Source organism: Panthera leo, chromosome F3, assembly GCF_018350215.1.
Source record: "Panthera leo isolate Ple1 chromosome F3, P.leo_Ple1_pat1.1, whole genome shotgun sequence".
Lineage (NCBI taxonomy): Eukaryota > Metazoa > Chordata > Mammalia > Carnivora > Felidae > Panthera > Panthera leo.
This window is the reverse complement of record NC_056696.1, coordinates 32,437,560-32,464,721: the sequence shown is the minus strand read 5'-3', so window position 1 is coordinate 32,464,721 and position 27,162 is coordinate 32,437,560. Positions and strand designations below refer to the sequence as shown.

The following is a 27,162-nucleotide window of genomic DNA, read 5'->3' as shown; positions in this document are numbered from 1 at the left end:
GTGTGACCAGACTCCGGTCCACACTGACAATTCATGGGAGGACTGTCCTCTCCCATGTCGCCATTTGTCATGGAAGTGCCAACAGGGTACACTCGGCAAGTTAGTGCAAGCCATCTGAATACATAATGCTTTCCCCAGCCCAGTTAGGTCTACTTCCCCCTAAGACTCCCTTCAGTGAAGGCAGTTCATTGTTTCCAGCCCAAGGCTGTTCCCAGACCAGCCACTGGCAACAGCTATGTGATGGTCAATAGATAACTGACAGGTATTTAAACACCCTCCTCAAGAACTGGGGTTGTTTTTGGTTTTCAGTCCAGTCAAGTAGTCCAATAACCCATCACTACTGAACTGAACAGGAGCCTTTCTAACCTGTGGGGTTTTATGGGGATTTGGGAAATTTCTTAACCATCAAGCAGATATCAAAAATGTATGAAAAATAGGGGGGGAGCCAAGATGGAGGAACAGCATGGAAGCTTTTTGTGTGTCTTACGTCCAGGAAATACAGCCAGACCAACACTAAACCATCCTGCACACCTAGAAAACTGATTGGAGGATTAACACAACAATCTGCACAACCTGAACCACAGAATTCAGCAGGTACATGGCACGGAGAGGTGAACTTGGGGACTGAAGAGCCGCGGTGGGCAGGGAACAGCTTTTGAGGGGGGAGAGAGGACAAAGACATGGTGGGGAGGGAGAATACGGGTAAAGCACCCCTACCCAAAAGCAGCTAGAGGGAACTAAACTAAAAAGGGAGAAAGAAGAAAGGAGAGGGTTTAAATTCCATTAAAACTGTAAACAAGGGGAGCACAGAGTCTGAAACTCTGCAGCTCAATACCTGGCGGTGCTCTGGTGGGAAGGGCGAATCCCCAGGAGCAGAGTGGGGTCCAGGAGGTTCCTGGGCCACACAGGGAATAGCAGCAGTTCCATGGCTGTAAGGACATTTGGTAGAAACTATTGAGGACCCCTGGTCCCAGCAGACCCAGAGAACGCCCACGTTTGCTGGTGTTGAAACAAGGTCGTTAAGGGTGAAGCCTGGTTCCAGATGTGTGTTGTGATTTTCCATAATCCCTGAAACGCTGGTGCTATACTATCTCATGAACTTTTTCTGGGGTGGGCTGGCACCTGGTCACAGTCTCGGGGCACCGGCAACAGCAGGGTCCAGCAAGTGTTCCTGGGTGCAGCCGACATTTGACCATTGCTTGGTGAGACACCAAGACCCTCCTGCAGAGGGGCAGAATGGTTCAAAGCTGCAGTCCTTCAGAAGTAAGGGGCTGGGAAAAACAGTCACATCTGAGACAAAACTAGGGACAGAGGTACTTCCTGGGGCTTAGTCATGGACAGTGAAAAAGTGGGGAGTGGACGAAAGCTGAAACAGAGGACGGGTGCACGATTGTTGATGGGGGAGAACAGAGTTCCGATACTAGAGACTAGATAGCTGGGTGACGCCATTTTCACTGCTCCACACCTGCGCATATGCACCTAGGAGCGCCACAACACTCCACCCCAGTAGGCTAGCAGTGCCATCAACTGGAGAACGGAGCCATTACACTTATCCCCACCCAACTGGGCCAACCTTGCTCTTCAAGAACACAAGTCTCACCGCCGGCATAGTTATGGACTAAAAAGCACTTCATAGTCTGACTTCTACAGGAAAACAAAGTAATTTCAGTCGTATTTAAATCTTTTAGCAGGTCCATCTATTCAATTTTTTTTCCTCTTTTTAACTTCTTTTCTTTTTCATGAATACAGAAAGAGAAAAAAATCATTTTTATTTTCAATTTTTATCAAAAATATTTTTAATTTTTTTACTATATTTTTTACTTTTATGTAAGTTTTTTCAAATTCTACTTTACTTCCATCATTTTTAGTCCACCGATTCCCTCTTTTTTCTTTTTTCTCTTTTTCATTTCATTTCTTTTTCATGAACACAGCAAGAGAATTCATTTTTACTTTTAATCCTTAAAAATATTTTTACTTTTTTCTACTATATTCTTCAATTTTGTGTAAATTTTTTTCAAATTCTGTTTTACTTCCATCATTTCATTTTAGTCTACTTCAGTGCATTCATTTTTTTCAAATTCTCAAACGATTTCCTTTTTTTCCCCTTTTTTCTCTAATCTATCAAACCACTTTCAACACACAGACCAAAACATACCTAGGATCTAGCATCATTTATTCAATTTTGTGTGTGTGTGTGTGTGTGTGTGTGTGTTTAACTTTTTAATTTTAATATTTTTTAATTTTAATTTTTTTATTTTAATTTTTATACCTCATTAATTCCTTTTCTCCCTTCACAATGATGAAAAGAAGGAACTCATCCCAAAAGAAAGAGCACGAAGAAACAACAGCCAGGGACTTAACCAACACAGATACAAGCAAGATGTCTGAAACAGAATTTAGAATCACAATAGTAAGAATACTAGCTGGAGTCGAAAATAGACTAGAATCCTTTTCTGCGGAGATAAAAGAAGTAAATACTAGTTGGGATGAAATAAAAAATGCTAAAACTAAGCTGCAATCACGGATGGATGCCACAGCGGCAAGGATGGATGAGGCAGAACACAGAATCAGTGATATAGAGGACAAACTTATGGAGAATAATGAAGCAGAAAAAAAGAGGGAAATTAAGGCAAAGGAGCACGATTTAAGAATTAGAGAAATCAGTGACTCATTAAAAAGGAACAACATCAGAATCATAGGGGTCCCAGAAGAGGAAGAGAGACAAACAGGAGTAGAAGGGTTGTGTGAGCAAATCATAGTGGAAAACTCTCCTAACCTGGGCAAAAACACAGGCATCAAAATCCAGGAAGCACAGAGGACCCCCATTAGAGTCAACAAAAACCAACCATCAACAAGGCACATCATAGTCAAATGCAGAAAATACTCAGGCAAGGAGAGAATCATGAAAACAGCAAGGGAAAAAAAAGTCCCTAACCTACAAGGGAAGATAGATCAGGTTTGCAGCAGACCTATCCACAGAAACAAAGGAGGCCAGAAAGGAAAGGCAGGATATATTCAATGTGCTGAATCAGAAAAATATGCACCCAAGAATTCTTTATCCAGCAAGGCTGTCATTCAGAATGGAAGAAGACATAAAAAGTTTCCCAGACAAACAAAAATTAAAGGAGTTTGTGACCACTAAACCAGCCCTGCAAGAAATCTTAAGGGGGACTTTCTGAGGGGAGAAAAGATTAATTAATTAATTAATTAATTAATTAATACCAAAAGAAACAAAGATTAGAAAGGACCAGAGAACACCAACAGAAACTCCAACTCTACAAGCATCATAATGGCAATAAATTCATATATTTCAGTACTCACTCTAAATGTCAATGGACTCAATGCTCCAATCAAAAGACATAGGGTAACAGAATGGATAACAAAACAAGATCCATCTATATGCTGTTTACAAGAGACCAACTTTAGACCTAAAGACACCTTCAGATTGAACGTAAGGGGATGGAGAACCATCTATCATGCTAATGGTCAACAAAAGAAAGCCAGAGAAGCCATACTTATATCAGACAATCTAGACTTTAAAATAAAGACTGTATCAATAGATGCAGAAGGGCATTATATCATAATCAAGGGGTCTATCCACCAAGAAGACCTAACAATTGTAAACATTTATGTCCCAAATGTGATAGCACCCAAATATATAAATCAATTAAGCATAAACATAAAGAAACTCATCGATAGTAACACCATAATAGGAGGAGATTTCAACACCCCACCCAAAGCAATAGACAGATCATCTAATCAAAGAATCAACAAGGAAACAATGGCTTTGAATGACACACTGGACTAGGTGGACTTAACAGATATATTCAGAACATTTCATCCTAAAGCAGAATATACATTCTTCTCCAGTGCACATGGAAAGTTCTCTAGAATAGACCAAACACTGGGACACAAATCAGCACTAAGTAAGTACAAAAAAGACTGAGATCATACTGTGCATATTTTCAGACCACAACGCTATGAAACTTAAAATCATCCACAAGAAAAAATTTGGAAAGGTAACAAATACTTGGAGACTGAAGAACATCCTACTAAAGAATGAATGGGCTAACCAAGAAGTTAAAGAGGAAATTAAAAAGTATATGGAAGCCAATGAAAATGATAACACCACAACCCAAAACCTCTGGGACACAGCAAAGGCGGTCATAAGAGGAAAGTATATAGCAATCCGGCCTTCCTAAAGAAGGAAGAAAGATCTCAGATAAACAACCTAACCTTATGCCTTAAAAAGCTGAAAAAAGAACAGGAAATAAAACCCAAAACCTGCAGAAGACAGGAAATAATAAAGATGAGAGCAGAAATTAATGCTATCGAAACCAAAAAAATCAGTAGAACAGATCAATGAAACCAGAAGCTGATTCTTTGAAAGAATTAACAAAATTGATAAACCACTAGCCAGTTTGATCAAAAAGAAAAAGGAAAGGACCCAAATAAATAAAATCAAGAATGAAAGAGGAGAGATCACTACAAACACAGAAGAAATAAAAACAATAATAAAAGAATATAAAGAGCAATTATATGCCAATAAAATGGGCAATCTGGAAGAAATGGAGAAATTCCTAGAAACACATACACTACCAAAACTGAAACAGGAAATAATAGAAATTTGAACAGACCCATAACCAGTAAGGAACACAAACTAGTAATCAAAAATCTCCCCCCCAAAAATACAAATCAAAACCACACTCAGATATCACCTCACGCCAGTCAGAGTGACCAAAATGAACACATCAGGAGACTATAGATGCTGGAGAGGATGTGGAGAAACAGGAGCCCTCTTGCACTGTTGGTGGGAATGCAAATTGGTGCAGCCACTCTGGAAAACAGTGTGGAGGTTCCTCAAAAAATTAAAAATAGACCTACCCTATGACCCAGCAATAGCACTGCTAGGAATTTACCCAAGGGATACAGGAGTACTGACGCACAGGGGCACTTGTACCCCAATGTTTATTGCAGCTCTTTCAACAATAGCCAAATTATGGAAAGAGTCTAAATGTCCATCAACTGATGAATGGATAAAGAAATTGTGGTTTATATACACAAGGGAGTACTACGTGGCAATGAGAAAGAATGAAATACAGTCCTTTGTAGCAACATGGATGGAACTGGAGAGTGTTATGCTAAGTGAAATAAGCCATACAGAGAAAGACAGATACCATATGTTTTCACTCTTATGTGGATCCTGAGAAACTTAAAAGAAACCCATGGGGGAGGGGAAGGAAAAAAAAAAAAAGAGGTTAGAGTGGAAGAGAGCCAAAGCATAAGAGACTCTTAAAAACTGAGAACAAACTGAGGGTTGATGGGGGGTGGGAGGGAGGGGAGGGTGGGGGATGGGTATTGAGGAGGGCACCTTTTGGGATGAGCACTGGGTGTTGTATGGAAACCAATTTGACAATAAATTTCATATATTGAAAAAAAAAACTCCCAAAAAACAATGGATTTCTAGGGGAATTCTACCAAACATTTAAGGAAGAGTTAACACCTATTCTCTTGAAACTGTTCCAAAAAATAGAAATGGAAGGAAAACGTCCAAAGTCTTTCTATGAAGCCAGCATTACCTTGATTCCAAAACCAGACAGAGATCCCACTAAAAAGGAGAACTATAGACCAATTTCCCTGATGAACATGGATGCAAAACTCCTCAACAAGATATTAGCCACTGATCCAACAATACACTAAAAAAATTATTCACCACGACCAAGTGGGGTTTATACCTGGGATGCAGGGCTGGTTCAATAAACGCAAAACAACTAACGTAATTCATCACATCAATAAAAGAAAGGACAAGAACCATATGATCCTCTCAATAGATGCAGAGAAAACATTTGACAAAATGTAGCATCCTTTCTTGATAAAAACCCTCAAGAAAGTAGGGATAGCAGGAGCATACCTCGAGATCATAAAAGCCACATATGAATGACCCAATGCTAGTATCATCCTCAATGGGGAAAAACTGACAGCTTTCCCCCTAAGGTCAGGAACAAGACAGGGACGTCCACTCTCACCACTGTTATTAAACATAGTATTGAAAGTCTTAGCCACTGCAATCAGACAACACAAAGAAATAAAAGGCACCCATATTGGCCAGGAGGAGCTCAAACTTTCACTCTTCGCAGATGACATGCTACTCTACAAGGAAAACCCAAAAGATTCCACCAAAAAACTGCTAGAATTGATTCATGAATTCAGCAAAGTTGCAGGATATAAAATCAACACACAGAAATCGGTTGCATTCCTATACACCAACAATGAAGTGACAGAAAGAGAAATCAAGGAATCGATCCCATTTACAATTGCACCAAAAAGCATAGAATACCTAGGAACAAATCTAACCAATGAGGTGAAAAATCTATACACTGAAAACTATAGAAAGTTTACGAAAGAAATTGAAGAAGACACAAAAAAGTGAAAAAAGATTCCATGCTCCTGGATAGGAAGAACATTGTTAAAATGTTGATACAACCCAAAGAAATCTACATATTCAATGCAATCCCTATCAAAATAACACCAGCATTCTTCACAGAGCTAGAACAAATAATCCTAAAATTTTTATGGAAGCAGAAAAGACCCCAAATAGCCAAAGAAATCTTGAAAAAGAAAACCAAGGCAGGAGGCATCATAATCCCAGACTTCAAACTATACTACAAGGCTGTAATCATCAAGACAGTATGGTACCGGCCCAAGAACAGACACTCAGATCAATGGAACAGAATAGAGAACCCAGAAATGGACCCACAAACGTATGGCCAACTAATCTTTGACAAAGCAGGAAAGAATATCCAATGGAATAAAGACAGTCTCTTCAGCAAGTGGTGCTGGGAAAACTGGACAGCGACATGCAGAAGAATGAACCTGGACCACTTTCTTACACCATACACAAAAAGAAACTCAAAATGGATGAAAGAACTAAATGTAAGACAGGAAGCCATCAAAATCCTTGAGGAGAAAGCAAGCAAAAAACCTCTTTGATCTTAGCCGCAGCAACTTCTTACTCAACATGTCTCCAGAGGCAAGGGAAACAAAAGCAAAAATGAACTACTGGGACCTCATCAAAATAAAAAGCTTCTGCACAGCAAAGGAAACAATCAGCAAAACTAAAAGGCAACTGACAAATGGGAGAAGATATTTGCAAATGACATATCAGATAAAGGGTTGGTATCCAAAATCTATAAAGAACTTAACAACTCAACACCCAAAAAACAAATAATCCAGTGAAGAAATGGGCAAAAGACATGAATAGACACTTCTCCACAGAAGACATCCAGATGGCCAACCGACACATGAAAAAATGCTCAACTTCACTCATCATCAGGGAAATACAAATCAAAACCACAATGAGATACCACTTTACACCTGTCAGAATGGCCAACATGAACAAGTCAGGCAACAACAGATGTTGGCGAGGATTCGGAGAAAGATCTCTTTTGCATTGTTGGTGGCAATGCAAGCTGGTGCAGCCACTCTGGAAAACAGTATGGAGGTTCCTCAAAAAACTAAAAATAGAACTACGCTACAAGCCAGCAATTGCACTATTAGGCATTTATCCAAGGGTACAGGTGTGCTGTTTCAAAGGGACACATGCACCCCCATGTTTATAGCAGTACTATCAACAATAGCCCAAGTATGGAAAGAGCCCAAATGTCCATTGATGGATGAATGGATAAAGAAGATGTGGTATATATATACAAGGGGGTATCACTCAGCAATCAAAAAGAATGAAATCTGGCCATTTGCAGCTACATGGTTGGGACTGGAGAGTATTATGCTAAGTGAAATTAGTCAGAGAAAGACAAAAATCCTATGACTTCACTCATATGAGGACTTCAAGAGGCAAAACAGATGAACATAAGGGAAGGGAAACAAAAATAATATAAAAACAGGGAGGGGGACAAAACAGAAGAGACTCATACATATGGAGAACAAACTGAGAGTTACTGGAGGGGTTGTGGGAAGGGGGATGGGCTAAATGGGTAAGGGGCATTAAGGAATCTACTCCTGAAATCATTGTTGCACTATATGCTACATGTAGCCATAAAAAATAAAAATAAAAATTATAAATATAAATATAAAAAATAAAAAGAAATATAAAATAAAAAATATAAATATAAATATAAAATATAATAAATAATAAATATAAAAATACATATAAAATACATATAAAATATATTATAAATTATTATAAAATTATTAAAATATATTATTAAATTATTTATTTCTATTTATATTTATATATATTCATATGTATATATTTATATTTAATATATATTATTAATATATTGTAAATATATTATTAAAATATATTATAAAATTATTATAAAATATAAAATAAAAATATAAAATAAATATAAAAATAAATATAAAAATAAAAATAAATATAAAATAAATAAAAAATAATAAATATAAATATAAAATATAATAAATAAATATAATATGTAAATATAATTTATATATATAATTATATATAATATAATTATGTAATTATATTATATATAATTATATAATATATAATTATATATAATATAAATAATATAAATATATATAATAAATATAAATATAAAAAATAAATATAAAAAATAAAAATGTAAAAAATAAAATAAAAATAAAAATTAAAAATTAAATAAATAAATAACATTACAAGAAACATTTTTTTAACTAAATAAAAGATGGCACTGGGGTACCTGGGCGGCTTAGTCAGTTGAGCATCCAAATCTTGATTTTGGCTCAGGTCATGATCCCATGGTTTGTAAGGTCAAGCCCTGCTTTGGGCTCTGTGCTGACAGTACGGAGCCTGCTTGGGATTCTCTCTCCCTCTCTCTGCCTCACCCCCAGTTGTTTTCTGTCTCTTTTTCTCTCTCAAATAAATAAACTTTAAAAAAAAATAGTATTCCAGAGGCTTGGGAAGGCTTGCGGCGGCTGGGCTTACCACGTCCTGCTGATCACTTATATTCCACCCACATCTGCCTAAATAACCAAGAAAACCACCAGAAGACTAGCAGAATGGACTCTCCAGAGCCAAGCATAGACAAGAGGCCCATGGAAGAGGGTAGGAAGGGCGGAGAGGTGGTGCGTGCTACATGGACTGGCGGGAGGGAGCCGGGGCGGTGGAGGGACAGCCTGCCCAGCAAGGCAGAGCCCCCGAGTCTTGCTTGCAAAAGCGGAGGGGCCAGATGGAGTGAGTTCTGACAGCCAGTGGGACTTAACATCTGGAATGTTATAAGTCAACAGCTCTGCTCAGAGAGCGGGAGGGCGAGAGGACACCAGGAGGGAGAGGTGTTGAGCCCCAGAAGATAGAGCTCAGCTTGGCGGGGAACAAAGGTGCTGGCTAGCGCCATCTCCCTCTCCCATCCCCCAACTGAAACCCCAAAGGGATTTCCCAGCACCAGTTCCCAGTACCGAACTTGCTTGCACGGTGCAAACACCCAACACTGTGCTTCTGTGGATCCATCCCTCCAACAGATCTGCCTGCCTCCCTTCCAGTGCTGCAGGGCCCCTCCCACAGGGGACCACCGATGGCAAAGCAAGCTAAGCCTGCCCCTCCAGCCCCTGTGCACCTTGTGGATCTACCCTAGCTAATACACCAGATCCCATCAAAGCAGTGCCACAAGCCTGGCAGTGTGCAAGTAGCCCAGACAGGGGCCACACCATTCCACAGTGAGTCCTGCCCCTGGGAGAGGGGAAGATAAGGTTCACACCAGTCTGACTGTGGCCCCAGTGGTGGGCTGGGGACAGACATCAGGTCTGATTGTGGCCCCGCCCACCAACACAAGTTACTCCAGACAGCACAGGGGAAGTGCCCCGAAGTTCTGTGTCACCCCAGGGACTATCCAAAATGACGAAACAGACGAATTCTCCTCAAAAGAAACTCTAGGAAGTAGTGACAGCTAACGAATTGATCAAAAACAATTTAAGCAATATAACAGAACAAGAATTTAGAATAATACTCATAAAATTAATTGCTAGGCTTGAAAAAAGTATAGAGGACAGCAGAGAATCTATTGCTACAGAGATCAAGGGACTAAGAAATAGTCATGAGGAGCTTAAAAATGCTATAAATGAGGTACAAAATAAAATGGAGGTGACCACAGCTCGGATTGAAGAGGCAGAGGAAAGAATAGGTGAATTAGAAGATAAAATTATGGAGAAAAGAGGAAGCTGAGAAAAAGAGAGATAAAAAAATCGAAGAGTATGAGGGGAGAATTAGAAAACTAAGTAATGCAATCAAATGGAACAATACCCGTATCATAGGAATTCCAGAAGAGGAAGAGAGAGAGAAAGGGGCTGAAGGTGTACTTGAACAAATCATAGCTGAGACCTCCCCTGATCTGGGGAAGGAAAAAGGCATTGAAATCAAAGAGGCACAGAGAACTCCCTTCAGACATAACTTGAATCAATCTTCTGCACAACATATCATAGTGAAACTGGCAAAATACAAGAATAAAGAGAAAATTCTGAAAGCAGCTAGGGATAAACATGCTCTAACATATGAAGGTAGACCAATAAGACTAGTGATGGATCTATCTGCTGAAACTTGGCAGGCCAGAAAGGAATGGCAGGAAATCTTCAATGTGATGAACAGAAAAAATATGCACCCGAGAATCCTTTATCCAGCAATTCTATCATTTAGAACAGAAGGAGAGATAAAGGTCTTCCCAAACAAACAAAAACTGAAGGAATTCATCACCACTAAACCAGCCCTACAAGAGATCCTAAGGGGGATCCTGTAAGACAAAGTACCAGAGACATCACTACAAGCCTGAAACCTACAGACATCACAATGACTCTAAACCTGTATCTTTCTATAACAACACTGAATGTAAATGGACTAAATGCTCCAACCAAAAGATATAGGGTATCAGAATGGATAAAAAAACAAGACCCATCTATTTGCTGTCTACAAGAGACTCATTTTAGACCTGAGGACACCTTCATATTTAAAGTGAGGGGATGGAGAACTATCTATCATGCTACTGGAACTCAAAAGAAAGCTGGAGTAGCCATACTTATATCAGACAAACTAGACTTTCAATTAAAGGCCGTAACAAGAGATGAAGAAGGACATTATATAATAATTACAGGGTCTATCCATCAGGAAGAGCTAACAATTATAAATGTCTATGTGCCGAATACGGGAGCCCCCAAATATATAAAACAATTAATCACAAACATAAGCAACCTTATTGATAAGAATGTGGTAATTGCAGGGGACTTTAATACTCCACTTACAACCATGGATAGACCATCTAGACACAGGATCAATAAAGAAACAAGGGCTCTGAATAATACATTGGATCAGATGGACTTGACAGATATGTTTAGAACTCTGCATCCCAAAGCAACACAATATAGTTTCTTCTCAAGTGCACATGGAACATTCTCCAAGATAGATCACATACTGGGTCACAAAACAGCCCTTCATAAGTATAAAAGAATTGAGATCATACCATGCATATTTTCAGACCACAATGCTATGAAGCTTGAAATCAACCACAGGAAAAAGTCTGGAAAACCTCCAAAAGCATGGAGGTTAAAGAGCACCCTACTAAAGAATGAATGGGTCAACCAGGCAATTAGAGAAGAAATTAAAAAATATATGGAAACAAATGAAAATGAAAATACAATAATCCAAATGCTTTGGAATGCAGCAAAGGCAGTCCTGAGAGGAAAATACACTGCAATCCAGGCCTATCTCCAGAAACAAGAAAAATCCCAAATACAAAATCTAACAGTACGCCTAAAGGAAATAGAAGCAGAACAGCAAAGACACCTCAAACCCAGCAGAAGAAGAGAAATAATAAAGATCAGAGCAGAAATAAACAATATAGAATCTAAAAAAACTGTAGAGCAGATCAATGAAACCAAGAGTTGGTTTTTTGAAAAAATAAACAAAATTGATAAACCTCTAGCCAGGCTTCTCAAAAAGTAAAAGGAGATGACCCAAATAGATAAAATCATGAATGAAAATGGAATGATTACAACCAATCCCTCAGAAAAACAAGCAATTATCAGGGAATACTATCAAAATTATATGCCAACAAACTGGACAACCTGGAAGAAAATAGACAAATTCCTAAGCACCCACACACTTCCAAAACTCAAACAGGAAGAAATAGAAAACTTGAACAGACCCATAACCAGCAAAGAAATGGAATCAGCTATCAAAAATCTCCCAACAAATAAGAGTCCAGGACCAGATGGCTTCCCAGGGGAGTTCTACCAGACATTTAAAGCAGAGATAATACCTATCCTTCTCAAGCTGTTCCAAAAAATAGAAAGGGAAGGAAAACTTCCAGACTCATTCAATGAAGCCAGCATTACTTTGATTCCTAAACCAGACAGAAACCCAGCAAAAAAAGAGAACTACAGGCCAATATCCCTGATGAATATGGATGCAAAAATTCTCAATAAGATACTAGCAAATCGAATTCAACGGCATATAAAAAGAATTATTCACCATGATCAAGTGGGATTCATTCCTGGGGTGCAGGGCTGGTTCAACATTCTCAAATCAATCAATGTGATACATCACATTAATAAAAGAAAAGATAAGAACCATATGATCCTGTCAATTGATGCAGAAAAAGCATTTGACAAAATTCAGAATCCTTTCTTAATAAAAACCCTCGAGAAAGTCGGGATAGAAGGAACATACTTAAACATCATAAAAGCCATTTATGAAAAGCCCACAGCTAATATCATCCTCAATGGGGAAAAACTGAGAGCTTTCCCCCTGAGATCAGGAACATGACAGGGATGTCCACTTTCACCACTGTTGTTTAACATAGTGTTGGAAGTGCTAGCATCAGCAAGCAGACAACAAAAGGAAATCAAAGGCATCAAAATTGGCAAAGATGAAGTCAAGCTTTCACTTTTTGCAGATGACATGATATTACACGTGGAAAACCTGATAGACTCCACCAAAAGTCTGCTAGGACTGATACATGAATTCAGCAAAGTCACAGGATACAAAATCAATGTACAGAAATCAGTTGCATTCTTATACACTAATAATGAAGCAACAGAAAGACAAATAAAGAAACTGATCCCATTCACAATTGCACCAAGAAGCATAAAATACCTAGGAATAAATCTAACCAAAGATGTAAAAGATCTGTATGCTGAAAATTATAGAAAACTTATGAAGGAAATTGAAGAAGATATAAAGAAATGGAAAAACATTCCGTGCTCATGGATTGGAAGAATAAATATTGTTAAAAGGTCAATACTAACCAAAGCTATCTACACATTCAATGTAATCCCAATCAAAATTGCACCAGCATTCTTCTCGAAACTAGAACAAGCAATCCTAAAATTTGTATGGAACCACAAGAGGCCCCGAATAGCCAAAGTAATTTTGAAGAAGAAGACGAAAGCAGGAGGCATCACAATCCCAGACTTGAGCCTCTACTACAAAGCTGTAATCATCAAGACAGCATGGTATTGGCACAAAAACATACACATAGACCAATGGAATAGAATAGAAACCCCAGAATTAGACTCACAAAAGTATAGCCAACTAATCTTTGACAAAGCAGAAAACAATATCCAATGGAAAAAAGACAGTCTCTTTAACAAATGGTGCTGGGAGAACTGGACAGCAACATGCAGAAGGATGAAACTAGACCACTTTCTTACACCATTCACAAAAACAAACTCAAAATGGATAAAGGACCTGAATGTGAGACAGGAAACCATCAAAACCCTAGAGGAGAAAGCAAGAAAAAAACCTCTCTGACCTCACCCACAGCAATTTCTTACTTGACACATCCCCAAAGGCAAGGGAATTAAAAGCAAAAATGAACTATTGGGACCTCATGAAGATAAAAAGCTTCTGCACAGCAAAGGAAACAATCAACAAAACTAAAAAGCAACCAACAGAATGGGAAAAGATATTTGCAAATGACATATTGGACAAGGGGCTAGTATCCAAAATCTATAAAGAGCTCACCAAACTCCACACCTGAAAAACAAATAACCCAGTGAAGAAATGGGCAGAAGACATGAATAGACACTTTTCCAAGGAAGACATCCAGATGGCCAACAGGCACATGAAAAGATGCTCAACGTCGCTCCTCATCAGGGAAATACAAATCAAAACCACACTCAGATACCACCTCACGCCAGTCAGAGTGGCTAAAATGAACAAATCAGGAGACTATAGATGCTGGCAAGGATGTGGAGAAACGGGAACCCTCTTTCACTGTTAGTGGGAATACAAACTGGTGCAGCCGCTCTAGAAAACAGTGTGGAGGTTCCTCAACAAATTAAAAATACATCTACCCTATGACCCAGCAATAGCACTGCTAGGAATTTACCCAAGGGATACAGGAGTACTGATGCACAGGGGCACTTGTACCCCAATGTTTATAGCAGCTCTTTCAACAATAGCCAAATTGTGGAAAGAGCCTAAATGTCCATCAACTGATGAATGGATAAAGAAGTTGTGGTTTATATACACAATGGGATACTACTTGGCAATGAGAAAGAATAAAATATGGCCTTTTGTAGCAACGTGGATGGAACTGGAGAGTGTTATGCTAAGTGATATAAGACATACAGAGAAAGACAGATACCATATGTTTTCACTCTTATGTGGATCCTGAGAAACTTAACAGAAGACCATGGGGGAGGGGAAGGAAAAAAAAAGGTTAGAGAGGGAGGGAGCCAAAACATAAAAGACTCTTAAAAACTTAGAACAAACTGAGGGTTGATGGGGGGGTGAGAGGGAGGGGAGGGAGGGTGATGGGTATTGAAGAGGGCACCTGTTGGGATGAGCACTGTGTGTTGTATGGAAACCAATTTGACAATAAATTTCATATTTAAAAAAAATTTTAAAAATATTCCTAGGAGCATTAAATTAAATTTTTCATTAAAAATATCCAAAAGAAACATGAAATTAATTATAATGGGATATTTTATTTAACCCCCTATATAAAAATATCATTTCGACATATAATAAATATAAAAGATAATTAATGAGATAGCTAACATTCTTTTTTTCCATATATTCTTTCTCTGGTACCATAAGGGACTGTGCAGACCTAGAGCTGTATTTAAACAGACGTGGAAAGACTTTTCACAATTCACTGTTCTATGAACAAGCAGGTTACCAAGTTGTATATGATGATTTCATTCTAACTTTATTAGGTAATAGTTATTTCTGAGAAGTAGAATTTCATTGGTCTCGATTTTCTACATGTGCCCTTTAATATTTTCTAAATATCTTTGCAGCAAACATGCAATGCTTTAATTATCAGGAAAATTTTAAAGCTCATCTCAAAAAAAAAAAAAAAAAAGAACAGAATGTGGCTTATTTTAAGTCATTACACCCTGATCCTGTGAGCGTTGTAGCCATCACCCTATTTCCAACCAATAGAAGTTATGGTGAAACAGGATGTCCCCTGCCCATCCCCCACCCAGCCCCAGCAACTGTCATACTTACAGCCAATCATCATGATGGCCACTGCAAAGATTTTCTCGATGTCTGTGGATGGGGCAATGTTTCCAAAGCCCACGCTGGTAAGGCTGGTCATAGTGAAATACAATGAGGAGATATAGACGGAATTCTTGCTGGGACCACCTTCCCACTTCCCTGAGCCAGATCCATTGAACTGGTAAGGGGTGCCAATGTCCATCGCCAGTTGGTAGAGCCAGCTGTTGTTGCGGATGGTCTTGGTGTCTTCATCAAAGATCTCGTAGTCCCCAATGCTGTACCAGATGCAGGCCATCCAGTGAGCAGCCAGCCCAAACACACACACCAGCAGCACCAGCACAGCGGCTCCGTATTCAATGTAGTGGTCCAGCTTACGGGCCACTCGCCCAAGACGTAGCAGCCGGACAACCTTCAGTGAGCTGAATAGGCTGCTGATGCCCTGGGAGAAGAGGAGCAGAGCATGAGGGCCAAGAACTAAAGATACTACTACTCCTTCCCTCCTCCCTGCCTGGGCTGTTTCCTTCAGCATGGTGTATTTCCACAAGATGAAATATTGTGCAACCCTTTAAAAAATGTTTTAATGTAATTCATGATATGGAGAAATGCTCATACATATTTGTACAGTTATGCATGATACAATTTGAATTTTATTCCAAGGTATATGAATTTCCATTTGCTTTTTCCTACTTCCATTAAAAAGCAGATTAAAAAAAAAAAGACAAGCAAGACAAATAAAATTAGATTTTTATTCTAATTATATTATGATAAGTATACAAATATATATGAGCATATTTCATACCACTACTATTTTAAAACAATTTTAAGGGTTATATAATATTTCATTTTAAGTAATATGAAATATTTTAAGAGTTGTATAATATTTATTTCATATTGTATAATATTTCATTCTAATTATACTGTACATAAGTGTACAAGTATTTATGTATTCAATAAATGGCTAGGGAACACACATAGAAAAGTAAGATATTAATAGTTGTTACTGCTGCATTGTTGAGTTATGGAATTACAGAATATTTTTTGTTATATTTGTATATATTTTTGTTACATCTAAATATACTTAATTTCTAAAATTGAAATTGTTACTTTTACAGTTAGAAAAATATGTATTTAAAAAACAGTTTTAAAAAGATAAAAATGTATTAAAGACACAATTGAGAAGAATAAAAAGCTAAGATTCTGTTTTCTCAGGAGAGTTACAAATTTTTGGAAACTACATCACTCCCATCAGGCCAGGGATTATACAATCAGACACCATATATTCAAACACAATCAAGGAATCTCCAAGCTACAAGGAAGCTTCCAATTTCACCTGATCAAGCCTCCTATCATCCTGTGGACCCTGGCAGCGCATGTCTAGTCTCCAAATAGTGGTTCTCCAAGGGAATAGCAGTAGTGGAAGAACACCAGAGTAGAAATCTGGAAAACAGGTCTGAGACTGAAGTAAACCACTAACTTGCTATATGAATTTGGACAAGTCAATTGGCTCTCTCATCCAATTGCCTCTCTCATCCCAATGAGGGAAGTGGACTAGAGGAAATGTAACATTATAGAAGCCACTGCATTCAAAATCCCCAAATTCCTATAGCTTTTCCTACTTCCATGAAAAAGGAAATAAACAAGCAAACAAAATAGAGACATCTCTTTGCACCACAACCGCAGTCTCCCTCACACAGCAAAAATCCAACAGCAGGATGATGTCCTTCACCAAGCAGAATGAATGACTTTTCACCATTCTAAACACTGGACAGTTTCCAGGTCACTGCTAGTCTCTCTTGCTCCCTGTTCCCTTAATAACAACCCCCAAGGGTCAGGTTATGTCACAGACAGAAGGAAAATGTGTAAATGCTTTCTGATGACCTGTTGTCAGAGGCTCACCAAGGCTGCTTCCTCTTCCTGGACATCTCCCAGCCTCTTCCCATCTTGGTGGGTCTTTGAGACTGGTTCTCATCAATGGATGTGAGGTGAAGTGTGTATCATTTCCAGGTCAAGGCAGTTAAAAGGAAGTATGCTTTCTCTTCCCTTTGACATACCTTCCAGATGAGACTAGTGTGACCCTGAAGCCAAGTAATAAAGATGGTGGACATGCAGCATGGAAGAAGCCTGGGTCCCTGAAAGACTATGTGGAACACCCTCTCCTTCCCAATCAATCTGAATCATATTATGATGTGAATGAAAAAAGAAACCTCTGAAACAAGCCACCAAAACTCTGGAGGATATTTGGTACAGTAGATACTATTAGCCTTCCCTGATACGTGAACACACAAACTGTATGTAGCATAGCCTTGTCCATAAAGACCACAAATCAGGCTGCCACACAAATTACTTTTGTTGAGGTGAGAGTGGGGAAGATGGGATTTATTGCACCTTTATTTTATTTTATTTTTTTTGGTTTGGCTTTTTTATTTTTTTTTCAAATTTTTATTTAAATTCTAGTTAGTATTGCACCTTTTAAAAAATAAATAACAGTTTTGGAGCCATAAAACTTACTATAGAAATAAGCACTTCTTGCCCAACATACATCAGCAAATAAGTAATAATGGATTTTTCTAAGCCAAGAGACTACATCCCCAGGGTCAGCTATCCAAATTGCTAACTCTGACAAAATTTACTTTTGGCATGTCCAGTACTCATCCCCTGGGTTCCCTTTTCCCTCCACGTGCTTTCCTCAAAAACCTGCCATGCAGAAAAGGCCAAGAAACCCCTCCCCCCCCATTAAGGTACAAACGACTTCTGAGAGTAAATGGATATCCTCTCTCCAGAGGGCATCTGCATTTTAACAGAGGGAAACTAACCTCCAATAGTAGAATTAAAAGTACCTACAGCCTGGATGAAGGAGCTATTCTGGGAGGCAAAGGAGCCTTTCTGATGACTCAGAAACCAAACACATGTAAGCAGCCACCTACTCTCCACCTGTTCATAAAGAGGTTACTGAGATCATCTTTCAACAGCAGATCAACCATGAAGCAGAACTTATTACCCAGGGCAAAACTGCCTTGTCATTTTTCCCCACTCAGATTCAATTCAAAGCAACATTTAAGGAGAACCTACTATGTACTCCTTGTGCTAATACCACAGGGAAAAGATTAAAATGATGCTGTCTTTGTCTTCCTGTTCACTGTTATGGCCGCAGTGCCTGGCATGGGGAAGAGGCTTGATAGGAAGAAAGAGGAGAGGAAGTAAGAGCATAGTAACTAGTGCAAGAGGCAAGATACAATACTTCTATCTCACAGTCACAGAACCTGATTGCTGAGAGGGAGAACAGATGTCATCCAGTCTAGCCCTCCAAGTCCAGGGATGCCTTCTAGAGCTCCCTAAGGAATGGTCATTCAGCTTCTCCTTGAACTCCCCCCTTAACCACTTCACATCTCTAAGATCCCATTCTGGCAGTCATTCATGGACATGAATGACTGTGCTCCCATGACCCTTCGTATCTCCCTCTGCTCCCTCCTCCGTTCTCCCTCCCCTCCCAATGGCCACACAACACATGCAACCACACTACCCAAAGGCCTGCTCTTCTATAGCCTTACACCCCAGATGTCTTGAGCTTCCCGCATGGTGGATGCACACTTCCATCTCCATGCCTGCTCGGACTAGTCCCTTAGCCCAGAATGCCCTGTTCCTCCCTTTCTACCAGCCGGTATACTAGTTATCCTTCAGGTCTGCCACTGCCTTTACCCTAAAGCCTTCCATGTCTACCCTGGACTCACAATCAGTTGCTCACCCCTCTGTGTGTCCACGGTATTCTGTATCCATTACCAACTGAACACGTTGCCTTGGCCCTATAGTTTCCCCAACCACAGTAGGCACTCCATCTTCTGAAGACAGAAGTCATTTGCTATTCACTTTAGAAGCTTCCTGTATTGGGCTAAATAGTGTCCCCATCAAATTCATGTCTTTCCCAGAACCTCAGAATGTGACCTTATTTGGGAAACAACCCCTTATTTGGGAAAGGGGTTGTTGTAGGTATAGGTGGTTAAGATGAGGTCACATTAATTTGGGAAAGGGGTTGTTGTAGGTATAGGTGGTTAAGATGAGGTCACATTAAACCTTATAAAAAAAGAAGAGCTGGACATACAGAGAGAAAACCAGGTGGTTTTTTTGTTTGTTTGTTTTTGTTTTTGTTTTTGTTTTTGTTTTTTACCAATGCAGAGATTGGAGTGATGTGTCTTCAAGCCAGAGAATGCCAAAGATTACCAGCAAAACCAGAAGCTAAGAGAAAGGAATGGAACGGATTCTCTCCTAGAGCCTTCAGAGAGAACACAGCCCTATTGAAACTTTGACTCCAGATTTCTAGTTTCCAAACTGTGGAAGAATAATTTCTATTGTATTAAACCACTCAGTTTGTGGTAATTTGTCATAGCTGCCCTGGAAGACTAACATACCTACACAGGATCTAAAGCCAGCAGCTTCTCAGAAAAGGTCTGAAACATTTTCTAAATTGAATTGAAGAGTTTGGATTATTAAGGAATTCTTTCTCATTTTAAGAGGTCTCCAGAACAATATAAAATAAACACTTCCTCATCGTGTTATTGATCTGTATACGCTGATACTCTATTACACGGTTTTGTGTAAGTTGTCTGCTATTATATGAATTCTAGCTATTTAAAATCATTTCAAACTATTAGTTTGTGTGGTTTTTTTTCCTTATTTGCTTCAAGTTCTAGATGGGATAAACAGAATACTCTAAAATTTTTTTTAATTTTGGTATGCTAAAAACATGATAGCACCATATGGTAGAGAATCACATTTCCCCAGGAGTTTCTTGTATCAGAAAGCCTATCTCACATTCCAGATTGTACCAGAAAGTTCTTTATCACAACCTTAAAATTATGAAGAACCAAGACTTTCAAGCTGAACTAACATGGATGAAGGGATGGTGAGAACCCATGTCATCCTCATCACCAAAGGCCAACAACTATGACTACAAGGAAGACTTCTGAAACCTCAATAAACTCAGCTGTAGTGATATTGATGCAATTCAGATTGAAATGGACATTTGGCAATTATCTTATTCAGACAGTATGTGAACTATCAAGTTTTACCTATTTACCCAGACTAAATAAATCATTTTGTTAACTTGAGCTATCTATACGTTACTTTCTCAATTAGCCAGATTCATCAACTTTTGGTTCATATTTTCATCTGCCATATGTATTGATATAACACTGTCACAGACTAATGACAATGTGCTATTGAAAAGATCTATCCAGTCTTTCAGGTCCTTGAATAATTTCCCTGGGGTGGTGACATGATGGCATCCATAACAGATTCTGCAGGCAAACTTGATTTTTTTATTGTGTTCAACCACACATGATTACTCTCCTCCTGCAATCTCCTGCAGCTAAAGGCCTTCTTCACATGTTTCCCTGCGAGTCTTCTGGAAACCATTCCCAGCCTCAGGACACCTGGATGGCTCAGTCAGTTAAGCATGACTCTTGATTTTGGCTCAGGTCACGATCTCATCATTGAGGAGATCCAACCCCATGTCAGGCTCAGGGCTGACAGCATGGAGCCTGCTTAGGATTCATTCTCTCTCTCTCTCTCTCTCTCTCTGCCCCCATTCCTCTCCCTCTCTCTCAAATAAATAAACATTAAAAAAAAAAGCTCCCAGCCTCAACAACCTCCTGGATTTTTCCTACCATCTTCTTGCTTTAGTTGAAGCCAGTTCTCCCTGAGCACCCTGCTTTTCCCTTACATCCTGGAGTTCAGAGCAGGGAATTTTCAATCTCCACACTTCCATCTTCCAAACAAGAGTTGGCTGGCACTCCAAAAAAAAACAAAACAAAACAAAACAAAATCCCCTCCTTTAAGATTCATGCTATCTAGCAAAAACACCTCCTCATTACAGCCATCTGATTATTGATGGCTACCATCTGTTGAATGCTTACAAATATGCCATAATTTAACTTAATCTTTCACTAATTATCCCACTTATCAACCTTGTCCTTTCATCCCTTAAATCTCTGCACCTGGATTTTCAGCCTATCTCCTGCTATCAGCCTGGGAACCTTCAATGTCCATGAAGAAAAATTATTCAACACTCCAGCCTCTCTATTCCCAGTGACCTTCACCTCCTCTTCACATTCTGAGCCTAGTCATCATTGGAAACCACTCCCTCTCTGAAATCTTACACACCCAGCATTCAACATGATGATTACGTGCTTTCTTCTGTTGCTCCACTCTCTCCTTTATCCCCATCCAACCCAATCTACTCTTTGGCTTCTCTTTGATATTTGTATCTTTTCCAACCATCAACTCTCTAGATTTCACTTCTTTTCCCATCATACTAGACCCTGTTACATCACTTCCATCACTTCCATCTCCCTACCAACCAACAAGCTCTCTTCTTGCCCTCCTGCTGAATCTGGTACTGCATGGGATCCAACAGCGGGGGCCTAGCTATCATTTCCATTCTCATTTGGGTCCCTCGACTTTCCTAACCCATCCTTTTTCTCTTCCTTGAACAACCCTTTCTCCACTTCACACCAAAAGATATTCCAAATCTTCACTACTCTTTTCAAAATCCCACCTGACCTGTGCCATTCTCATTCTAAGCCAACGTTATTTCCCCACACACAAAGAAAGTAGAGGCTGTTAGTATCAACTCTCCCTCTACATCCCATCTCCACAAATACAAGTATGTGCTTTTGCACGTCCTTCCACACTGCACCAAAACCTATTCCTCCACCCGCTCACAGGCATCATTCCATCAACTATCCACACTTCTCTCTCTTCTCTTTGTCTTCAAACCTCCCTTTCAAAGACTAATTTCTCTTAGACTAGATCATACCACTGTTTCAAGACCTACGCACCTTTCCAGATATAATAACTCCCCTCCCCTTCCTAATATTCCTTCCTTCTAACCATAATCAACACACAATGGCTCAATTTCCTCATTTCCCCCTCATTTCTCAATCCACTGCATTCAGACATCCATTCCCACCACTTGTCAGAAATTTACTATCTTGAAGATCACCAGTTACCTTCTAATTGTTATACCCTACAGCATTTGACATTTGTAATGGACATTTAACATTATTCATGGCCACACAGTGTCTAACCTGTCTTCCTGAATTTAAGGAATCACCACCTTACAAAGTAGAACTTCTTTCACACCCCAGAAGCTGAAGATCACAAATCTTCTTTCTCCAACCCTTGCTGCAGCTAAAGTGTGGGCACATGACCTAGAATCTACCACCAGAGACACCCACCCCCATCACTGAATAGTATCTAATGGAGAACTGTGCAGGACCCCTTTTGCAAGAGCGTGGCAGCATCACCCATTCCCAGAGGTAGCAGATGGTGGTTCTGGAATTGGTGCCCAGGGTCCAGTGATGGTGGTTATCGATCCTGCACATTGCAAGTCCACGTCCAATAGCAGCAGTGGCATATTGACAGCACCAGTTCTAGAATATGGTTTTGCCAGATAGCCTCCAAATATCTTCTGGGTCTTCCCAAAAATTCTGTGAGTACCTAACAACCTTTCAATAAACTTTTTTCCCTTATATTTGCCAGACTTGAGCCCCGAGTAAACCATGTGGAAGGGACTGTTCTCCCTTGATTCCCACAATAACTCTATTCCTAATTAGATATCTAATATTAGACATTTAATAATTATTAAAAAGGCATTGCTCTGGGCCTTTTTCTCTTCTCCACCTACTCCTTTCCCTGACAGCTGAATCCATTAACGTGGCTTTAACCACCATATCTATACATTAATAACCTATAAGTCCATCCTTCGAAACTAGACATTTCTCCCAACTGTAAGACCCCTATGAGCTTTTCACTGGGACATCCCATGAGTTCTTGAGTTTGACACATGTAGCCTTCAGCCCATCTCCTACAACCCAATGTGGAGAATGTGTCCTAGGTCTACAGTCTCCCAAGTAGACAACTAGGTGTTATCTTCTCAGTTGGCTATACAAACTTTTCTTAACTAAATGTTCTTTTTAAAGAGGTGATATTAAGGTACATCAGTATTCCAATGAATAATTTTGCTGCCATTTGTATAAAAATAGAAAATAAGCATATTTTCTTGTCTATGCATATAACATCTCTGGAAGTAAAGATAAGATACTGAAAACACTAACTGTCCCAGGGAGGGAGATTCTTTACTGTATATACCCTTTTGAATGTTATACCATGTAAATTATGTTTTTTCAAATTTTTAAAAAATCAAGTTATAAAAACAATTAAATATAATTTAGGGGCACCTGGGTGGCTCTGTTGGTTAAGTGTCCTACTCTTAATTTTGGTTCAGGTCATGATCTCACAGTTTGTGAGTTTAAGCTCCATATTGGGCTTTGTGCTGACAGCACATAGCCTGCTTGGTACTCCCTTTCTCTCTGCCCTTCCCTGCTTGCTCTGTATATCTCTCTCAAAATAGCTAAAAATAAACTTTAAAAAAATGTGACACAACCCTGCTTAGAGCCCCTCAATGGCTCCCACTGCCTTCTAGATAAAATTCCATTTCTTTCGCAAACAAAATCCTTTGTAATTTGGTCCCCCAACAGCCTTGCCTCACACTGCCTCCTTTCCAGGCACCTTCTGTTTTGGTCATATCAAATTATTTGTGGTTCAACAATCACACTGTGGCTTCATGCCTTCGCATGTACCATTCCCTCTGTCTCAAACACTATTTCCCTGGCTGTCTGCCTAGGAAACACCCATTCTTAAAGACCTTTCTCACCACCCCAGTGACAGGATGAGTCATATATCCTTAGCAAGTATACAAGACATTTGCCTTTTAAAATAAGTGTTAGAGTGAACCCAAACTTATTCCAATAATAGTACTATTCTCTCATCTGAGTTCCCATCTGCTTTCCTGACCTATAGAGAAAGGGGTGTAGATACAGTAGCACCCTCGAAACTGTGAATCAGATGTCACACACAGAAAACGAATCCTCTGTGTGTGGCTGTGATGGTTAATTTTCTGTCTCAATATGACTGGGACACAGGGTGTCCATATATTTGGTCAAACATTATGCTGGGTGAGTCGGTGAGGACGTTTCTAGAGTGAGATTAACATTTGAATCCATACACTGAATAAAACGGACTGACCTCCCTAGTGTGAGGGGCCCCCTCCAATCTACGGAAGGCCTGAATAAAACAAAAAGTTGGGTAAGGGAGAATTCACACTCCCTGCCTGACTGTTTTCAAGCTGGGACATCAAATCTTCTCCTGCACTCACACTAGAACTTACACCCCCACCTCCCCTGAGTCTCTAGCTTGCAGATGGCAGCTTATGGGACTTCTCGGCCTCCAAAATCTTTGACAGTGTTAGCAGAAAAAAGGTCAAGAATGGTAAGCCTAAGACTCAACAGAGCATCATCTCTCTGTGATGCCTCCCCCTGATACACACAGGCAGAGTTCAACATGCCCTCTACTAGATTCCCATGACTGGTCCTTGATTCATTCTTTCAACAAACACTTATTGAGCACTTTAATATGGGGCACACATGATTTCCATCACTAATAACAGATCAGCGGCCAACTAGACCAAAATCCTCACCTTTCTGGAATTCAATTCGGAAAGATAGACAATAGAATAAATAAGTATGGGGCGCCTGGGTGGCGCAGTCGGTTAAGCATCCGACTTCAGCCAGGTCACGATCTCGCGGTCCATGAGTTCGAGCCCCGCGTCAGGCTCTGGGCTGATGGCTCGGAGCCTGGAGCCTGTTTCCGATTCTGTGTCTCCCTCTCTCTCTGCCCCTCCCCCGTTCATGCTCTGTCTCTCTCTGTCCCAAAAATAAATAAAAAACGTTGAAAAAAAAAAAAAGAATAAATAAGTAAAATAAATGGTATGTCATAAGAAAAAAAAGATGAAAAATTAAGTGGGAAATGAATATAAAAAGTAACAGGAAAAGGGGGTGATGTTCAGCATCAAATAGGGTTGTGAAGGAAAACTTCCCTGAGATCTTGGCATTTAAGTAAAGGCCCAGTGGAGATGAGAATGTGGGCCAGAGAGTATCTAAGGGACACATGTTCCGGATAGAAGGATCAGCAGGTACAAATGTCCTGAGGCAGGAATGTCACAATGTCTTTATATTAGGCTGACAGCCCTTTGAGGTCAGGAAGCACACCTTTAGTAAGAGTACTAATTAACATTGGTTGAGTCCTTACTAAGTGCCAGGCACATTAAGGACTTTGCAAGGATTGCCTCACTTAATCCTCACAACTTTGGGAGGTAAGTATATTATACACCCAATGCACAGATGAAGACACTGTTTTCATTTGTCCAGTATCACACAGGTAAAAAGTGGTGGAGCTAGAATTAGAAGGCTGATCAACTGACTCCTAAGTGGATGCCCTTAACTCCTTGCTCTAAGTTCCCATCTTTAAAGTGCTAGCTCCTCACAGTTGTTCAATACACGTTTATTAACGGAAACGTACGCTGATGCTTCCTTACGACAAGAACTCATGAGGGTCGCAAACCTAGTGGTCTGGTGTGAGGATTTACAACCTTATTAACAGAGCTTGGTTTGTTTGTTGTCTGTTTTAAAAACAGAGATGATTTTGGGGCCTGGGTGGCTGATTCAATCAGACATCCGACTGTTGATGTCAGCTCGGGTCATGATCTAGTGAGACTGAGCGCCACATGGGGCTCCGGGCTGACAGCGTGGAGCCTGCTTGAATCCAGATTCTCTCTCTCCCCCTCTGTCTTTGCCCCTCTCCTGCTTGCTCATGCATTCTCTCTCTCTCTCTCTCTCTCTCTCTCTCTCAAAATAAATAAACTTAAAACAACAACAAGAACAACAACATATATGACTTTAAGAAGAAATGTTCCACGATGATCCCACCACTCTGGGCACTACAGACCCATCTCAACTACAAGCAATAAATTGGCTTACCAGATCTTATTGGAAGTTACTCACTGAAGCTTAAATATAATTTGCTTCCCTTTCATTGCTTCAGCATTTCACTTTAGGCTTGTTTAATTCAACAATCACTTCCTGAAAACCTAGTGCAGGAAGATACAGCCAAGAGCCACCAGTGGCACAAAAACAAACATGGGACACCCTGTCCTCATGATGCCTACCATGGGGCCACAGAGAAAATAGCTTATAAATGACCACAGTGCAGCAGCAAACACAGGTCAGCTTCCACCATAAAGGCTGAACTACCACAAGGGCTGTGGCTGTGCATGAAGGGAATGGTTTTCTACTTACCAGGTCTATGGACCATACTCAGGAGGAGGATGTGGTTACTGAGTTTAAGGGGAGCCTTCTAACCAGAAATGGGATAGCCTGCAACCCTCCCTTTGTTTAATCCAAGAATGTATCCAAAAGACACATCTGCAGATTCCACAGAAAACAATCATTGAAGGAAGTTTAGAAATATCACTTGAAACCATTCATGTTCCTTTTGTTGACAATTCAAACCTTGAAATAAACTGTGTATTCAGTTGCGATATTAAACCATCGGCTCTTTTTCTTCCTAGAGGCACCGAAAATTGAAAGCTATCACTGGTCAAATAAAATCCTAGGTATACAGAATAGAGAATCTGCTTTTGTCAAGCCATGTCTTGGTCTTTCTCAGAATACTTATCTCAGGTTTTCTTCTTCCAAGGAAGTGAAGTGAATCCAAGTAGCCTAGATTATACTTTCTCTCCTACCAAAAGAGGCAATAAATACATGTTGTACCTGCAGCTCTGACATTTCTGCAGAACTTAGTCATTCATTAATTAGCCC

The 27,162-nt window shown here is 39.7% G+C and overlaps 1 protein-coding gene across 2 annotated transcripts in view; it reads right to left on the bottom strand.

The window, feature by feature from the left end:
• KCNH1 (potassium voltage-gated channel subfamily H member 1) overlaps nucleotides 1-27,162 on the bottom strand; it is a 462,687-nt gene that overhangs the window by 214,411 nt on the left and 221,114 nt on the right. For both annotated transcript variants that reach the window (XM_042926295.1, XM_042926297.1), the window contains one exon: nucleotides 15,461-15,890. In XM_042926295.1, coding sequence (XP_042782229.1) covers nucleotides 15,461-15,890 — 430 coding nt within the window. The remainder of the gene's footprint in view (nucleotides 1-15,460; nucleotides 15,891-27,162) is intronic.